We start from the raw sequence: 6,582 nt of genomic DNA on the forward strand, positions 1-6,582 counted from the left end.
GGAAGTTGATGCAAATATTTACTTAAAGCAGTCCCCTAAATATTTTTCCTTTTATGAAGTCTGGAAAAGTTAACTGTAGATGACTGTTGTGGAGTCTGCTCCTACCCCTTGATCTGTATTTGATTTAGGAACCGGGTCTCATTAGCCCAAAGTTTATTTTTCTGCAGTTAGGCATTGGTAGTTTGCATATCGTTTCCCAGTGCATAGTATTTGTTCTCAGTTGTTGTATAAAAACATAAATGACCTTAACATAGGTTTTAGTATTTCAGATGACTCATACAAAAAACATGGTATGTTTTATACATACCTCTATCAGTTCAGGGAGTTTTTTTGCTAGTAGCAGTTGTCACTGTTAAGGCATCCGTTTCTGGTTGTGACTTCTGGTCTTCTGCACTGCCTGTTACCTTCCCGCTTCAAACTGCTTGTGAGCACAAGAGCTGCAGGTGGTAAGAAGGAGAATTGGATCTGTCTCCAGCAGACAAACACTTGGTTGACCAGCTCTGGAAAGGGCTCCCAAAACAGAGCAAGAAGTATATTTAAACACAACTAATACACTCTAGATACTGCTGCTATCACAGAGCTCTATCATAGAATTTGTCAGGTTCAGCTACTTTGTTGGTGTGTGCAAGGAAAAGGCTTAATATGCCTTTCCCTTGCACCACTCACACTTCTAGCATAGTGTCAGAGGGATATATATGGCCCATTCTGATTTATTTCACCCTGAACACATGGATAAAGACAAGAATAGCAGTTAATTTCTTATTACTGATTAAAAAAAAAAGTCTTAATTGCATTCTACCAAACAACTATGCTTTCTGAATCCTGGCAAGTTATGGCCATACAGGATTTATTATAACCTTGTACCTATTGCTTCATCTTTTAGAGGTAGCTGAAACAGTGACGGTAGGAATGAACGCTTATTTTCTACAGTTGCCTCAAAACTGTTGTCTTCCTAAATCACTGGGTGTGCGTCCTGTTTCCCCTATTTAAAAATTACATTCAGACATCATACTGCTGGATAATACTCTATTATTTTCTCAAACCACTGTACCATTTACAGCTTTTCCCGCTTTCTTCTTCTGCCTGCTATCAACCATGCTGCTGCTAACCAAACCCACTGACTTCAGTAGCTGCTTGTGCTTTATGGCTGTGTCACAGGAGGAATTAACACCAGTCTTTTAATTCGGTGGATGAATGTCAATATGTCTTAGATTGCAAATAAGTCAGTGTAGGTCAGATCTGTTATCTCAATAAAGAGATCTCTAATGCCACCCTATAAAATAATCAGTACCTAAATTAAATATCTGGGATAGAGCTCCCTCTTAAAGCTATCTTTACTTTTGATTGTATTAAGCTGTTGCCACAGAAGCAAAGAGAACTGATAAGATGGGTGCATCTTTCCCCTGACTCTTTTAGACGAGCTTTATCCTACTTGTTAATTAAATCCGGCTGTAACGTCCTTCACATGGCCAAACACAATCCTGAGATTAAAATGCAGACATTACAATTATCCATGGCGGATGAGGGATTAGGAATTCCAAACTTCTACTGACACTACTTAGCAGCACAGCTGCAATTCTGGATCCCCTGCTTTAATTACGGTAAGACACTATTAGCATTCAGAGCCAACAGCTTCCCAACCCATCATGTCCCTTTGACAGAGTCACTTTATAAGGGATACTGGGAAAACAGAGAATCACAAAAATTGGACCTCTTCAGAGGGGACCTCAGAAGGGACCTCTTCAGGTCTCCAGTCCAATCTGTTGCTCAAAACAGAGCTATCACCAGCACTAGGTGAGCTCCCACCATGGCTTTATCTAGCTGAGTCGATCTTCAAGGACGAAGATCCAGCAGGCTGTGTCATAGCCAAGGGTAATTTGGAATTTATATTGGACAACAGTTTCAGAAGAACTTGAAGAAGGGGCAGGATCATTCCTTTCCCCAGTGACTGTGCCTTCACTACACTGAGCACACAGTCTTGCTGCACAGGCAAAAAGATGGAGGCTGAGATGTGAAAATACTGATCCTGTGATTGATATGACAAACCAGAAACTGTTTGGTGCAGCCTGCATCAAATAAGCACTGGGTAGTCAAGAGGGAAGGGCACTCAAAAAGCCTATTTCTGCTAAACCTTTCTTCATTGTTTATGCTCAGTGACCTTGATCTGTAAGAAAAATTCAGGAATAAATTAAGTACTCTCCTAAAATTAGTCTGCGAAAGACAGTCTCTGTCTGGATTTACCATGCATGGCTAGACTATTCTGTTAAGTTGAATAAGAGAGTGGGTTGCAAATGGCTACACATACAGTTGTATTTGTACAGATAATCGCCTCCTTTAAAGAGATGCTAACATGCTGGTAACACAAAATGCAGCCAGTAACATAAATGTGGGTGTTTTGCAGCTGATCCTAACTTGGAAACGGCAGATAATGGCACGGCAGTGGCTAGCAGAGTGTACATTTGAATCAATGGAAAAATCCCCTGGACTGAACAAGATGCCTTGGACTTGAGGTCTTGTTCTCTGGAGCTGACAGTCGCACAGTGGGATACAGCAACAGTTATATGCTTTGGATTACAGGTATCCAAAGCATATCTTTGGACAAAAAGATATGTTTGAATCCAAAACATATCTTTGGACCAGAGGCAGAAAGTCAAGAAATAAACAGAAGACATTTGTATTCTCTGTATCATGCATGTATCTTATGGTTTGATCTCTATTGCTGGTATACTGCTGTGTTTCTGCTGTTTTCTTCCGTCCCTCTCTCTCTGCCTTTCCATGTATTTTTTCCTCTTTTTCAACATTTCATCCTTATGGGTCTTGTTTTGTCATTCCTTTTCTCGGACTATTTCTTCCCACCCTCCTCTACTGATCACTTCATCATCAAGCTGTCCTGCATCTTCTTATCTTTTTATCCCTTCTGCCTGAGCCTGCCTTGCCCTCACATTTACCTTTAGGCCAGTGCTGCTGCTGCTGCCACCTTATCTCCGTTCTGAGATTCACTGGTGCTACTCTGGGATGCACTGATTTAGTACCACACGGACACTCAGCCTTTGTACATAGGTTTGAAACAGACTACAACGACACTTGATACAGCCAAGTGTGGTAAACCCACAAATGCTGTGTGCTTTTACTCTGCAGTTTGACATGCATTGGTGTTTGTCATAAAGTACAATACTGAAAAGAGGCCTTGTTCTCTCCATGAGTTCTAGGTACTAGGTTAATACCTAGGATACTAGATTAGTGGGTACTGCCCAAAGCAAAGTCCATTCACTTTTAGAAATGTTACACAGAACTGCTCAAGAGCTGCCATGCCACAGATACAAGTGTAATTGAGGATGTAGTGCCAGGAAAATTATGTTTAAAATGAATACAATGCATACATTGAGAACAACATTAAACATTTATCAAAGCAATTTTATTCAGAACTTGTCCCATGCTACTTGCAGAGCAAGAGTTGATTGTATCTCTAGCAGCGTCTAAAAATTGTTGTGCTCCTCATATGGAAAAGAAGAGCGGTGTAGCAGAGCTGGAGACAGGGTGGCTGTCCCAAGGCTGTATGTACGCTTTCACAGCAGCAGAAAGCATGGCCCGGTCATCATGACAGTCGTTACTCTAAAGTCCACCTCACTTCCCATCCAGGGAGGTCACCTGGTCAACCCAGTTGTGTTGCAGGCTGTCTTGGAAACAGCAGGCTCCCTTGCCTTTGTGGAACAGTTACATATCTGGGGTTTTCTGCAAGCCCACCTTTGCTGATGTGGGATCGTGTATCTTAATGCCTTTTGGCTTAGAGATCTCCATGCTTCATCTGTCCAGGGTCAGGCAGTTTGTTTCTGCTGAGACAGACTGAAGTAAGACAGGATGGGGCTGTAAAGTTTCTAAATTTCCACATACAGGGAAGTTTTGCTCTTAATTATTTGACTTCAGGATATAAATATTTTACTACGGTACTTTGATTGCTAGTGCTTGGACTTATGATCTAGGATGGGAGGGGTGCTTTGTATGAAAGCATGCTTCAGGAATACAGACCTTTCTGGTGTGAAATTCAGGTAGATAAAATACTTTCTTTTCTATCTCCCTGTATGCTTTTCTTTTTCAGGTCACAAAAGCTGTGCCCAATTGTCTGGGACAAATGATTCTTCATACTCAACCTCTTCTGATTTGTGGGGGCGATGGATTTACTCATTCCAACTTCGATGGCTGTATAGATTCTGCTCTGAGTCTTGCAGAGGCTGTGAAGTCTCATTTATAGCAGCTTCAAAGTCGGCTGCTAAACGTAGTCTAGACTTAAGATGAATTTTACTATGACAGATTGAATTCTAGTTTAGTGTTAACATCACTGGCCTCTATCTTGCGAAAATAAATAAAGGAGGATCTATTGGTGTGCTGTAGTAATTATTGGGATGGAATTGAATTTTCCAGGATCTGTGCTGTGAGTGGTTACTTTGCTTGAAGTAAAGCTTTTTCTGGCTCTAGTCAGAGGCACTGCGCTCCAGCAGTCTTGCCAGGTCTCCTGATACTTTTATAGCTCATGAAAATTATGTCAAGGAAACGAGCCTGACTTCAAGCAGCACAAAACCCCATGGAGCTGCAGAGTTTTCTCCTTCTGTCCAAGCATTTGGAGCCCTGGAAGTGACAGAAGGAACACGCACAATTGATCTCAGAGCTTTCATACATACACGTGGTCATTTCTTCCGGTACTGATCAGCCCTGGTCATGGTTATTGTGTTGCCATGGGCAATCAGTGATGGGGCATACCTTGCTATGCTTCTCAAGTTGGATGGCCTATACGAGGTCTAACAGTGTCGACTCAGGGTTTAACCGTATCAGCGCAAGGTCTAACCATGTCTCCAGGCACAGACAACTTATAAGTGAGGGGTAGTAGCTGTCTGCCAACCAGCTTGCTTGGCCCACTTTTCTGGAGCCCTGGTTGCAGATTGCTGGAAGACCTCATTTAAGAGCTTGATGACATTACTGGCAATGATGTGCCACTGAAACATGGTACCCGTCCTGGGTCTGGTCTAAGCAGCATCAGCCCAGCTGTGCTCATAAAAGAAAGAATGGAGAGAAGGTGAAAGAGAAGGTGTGCATGTTTCTAGCGCTGTATCCCAACACAATAGGGCTGCTATCCCAAAGTCATCTTGGGACTGGACATTGACATCTGGGCTGGAACATGAGTTTAACACAGTAAAGTGGACAGGCCAGGAAAGCGGATGCACTTAAAATAGGTCAGTATTTGCTGGGTTAGAGAGTCACCAGTGCATCATGGCTCTCTGCTGGTCCAGGATCCCCTGAACAAGGAACAGCCCTTTCCTCCTTTCAGGTTGTGGAGGAATCAAGGTAGGAGCAGCCAGTATAGAAAGTGGTTTAGCTGCTTTGCCTGGCAAATGCCAAGAGGAAGGAGGGAAAAGAATTTATCTAAGTGAGGTCCATGGCAGTGCGTTAATAAGGAAACTGCTGACATTTCAAGCTTAGGATTACATCACCACCACCATAAAAACTCAAAGTAAACAGTCAGTCTGAAAGTGAGGTGAGTTCTAGACAGGTCTATACTTTATTTTGGCAGAACAGGTGTAGAAATAGAGGGACAGGTCCAGGGAAGGATATAAATACACGTGTGAGTGAATGAACAAGGAATTTTATTTGAAATACTAAAAAAATAAACAGCAAGTATAATTGTGTTGAAAATAGTACCTGTCATGGTTTCAAGTATTTCTAAGCTACTAAATGTGTTTCTGTGAAGTCAATTTTTAAATTACTCAGAAATTAACCAAGAAATCATTTATTTATTCTAAATTTGATTTTAGCTTGCCCTTCCTCTTATATCACGTGTCACAAGTTTAGTACCTCTACTACAGCACTAAAAATAACAAAACACTATTTTCAGCAGACAGATTTTTAACCATTAGAGAAGTACAATTCAGCCTCTTTTTCTTACACCATTGCATTTCACAAAAATCTGACATCCTGTATTCACTGCAGCTGGACACTGTAATTTACTGCTGCATTTGACCATTTCTAGTGCAGTATTTTAAGTGACACTAAGAACTTTAAAACAAGTTACTTTTAAAAACATCTTTGAAGGACATTCTGTGATACCATGTGGTTTTATTGTGGTTTTTTTTCTTCTTTCCATGAAGTCCTGAAGTTTAAAACTAGGTGGTATTACTGTGTCTGAACCAACCAGCTCCAAAGCCTCAGGTTTCAGTCACTGCATGTTGTGCAGAAGCGGGAAAGATTGGTGGTCGTGTAGGTGCATAAATCTTTTACAAAGGCATGTGATCTATCGTCCACAGATCGAGGTAGCCATGAAGAGCCACATGATCATGGAATAAATCTAATATGGTGAGGCATTTAGTATTGGCTTGATTTAGCACGAGCTCAAAAGCAACCTGAATCCCAGGTGAAATAGTGTTCTATGTTGCAGTGTTGGAAAAGCTTAATCAAAGGTTGGCATACAAAAGCGGCCAAGCCCCATTCTTCGTATGTGTTCCTCAGCTTCCATCCAGGCCTGGCCATCCTGTGGGAGTCAGTCCCCAAGGGAGGAATGTGCTGAACCGTACAAGAAGGTTTTCTGCTGGGTTA

General features: G+C 41.7%; 1 protein-coding gene across 2 annotated transcripts in view; it reads left to right on the plus strand.

Moving 5' to 3' along the window:
• RNLS (renalase, FAD dependent amine oxidase) overlaps window positions 1-4,373 on the plus strand; it is a 76,007-nt gene extending 71,634 nt beyond the window's left edge. For both annotated transcript variants that reach the window (XM_055721337.1, XM_055721338.1), the window contains one exon: window positions 4,097-4,373. In XM_055721337.1, coding sequence (XP_055577312.1) covers window positions 4,097-4,249 — 153 coding nt within the window. In that variant the 3' untranslated portion in view covers window positions 4,250-4,373. The remainder of the gene's footprint in view (window positions 1-4,096) is intronic.
• Window positions 4,374-6,582: the final 2,209 nt, after the last annotated feature.

The sequence above is a fragment of the Falco cherrug genome, chromosome 9, assembly GCF_023634085.1.
Source record: "Falco cherrug isolate bFalChe1 chromosome 9, bFalChe1.pri, whole genome shotgun sequence".
Lineage (NCBI taxonomy): Eukaryota > Metazoa > Chordata > Aves > Falconiformes > Falconidae > Falco > Falco cherrug.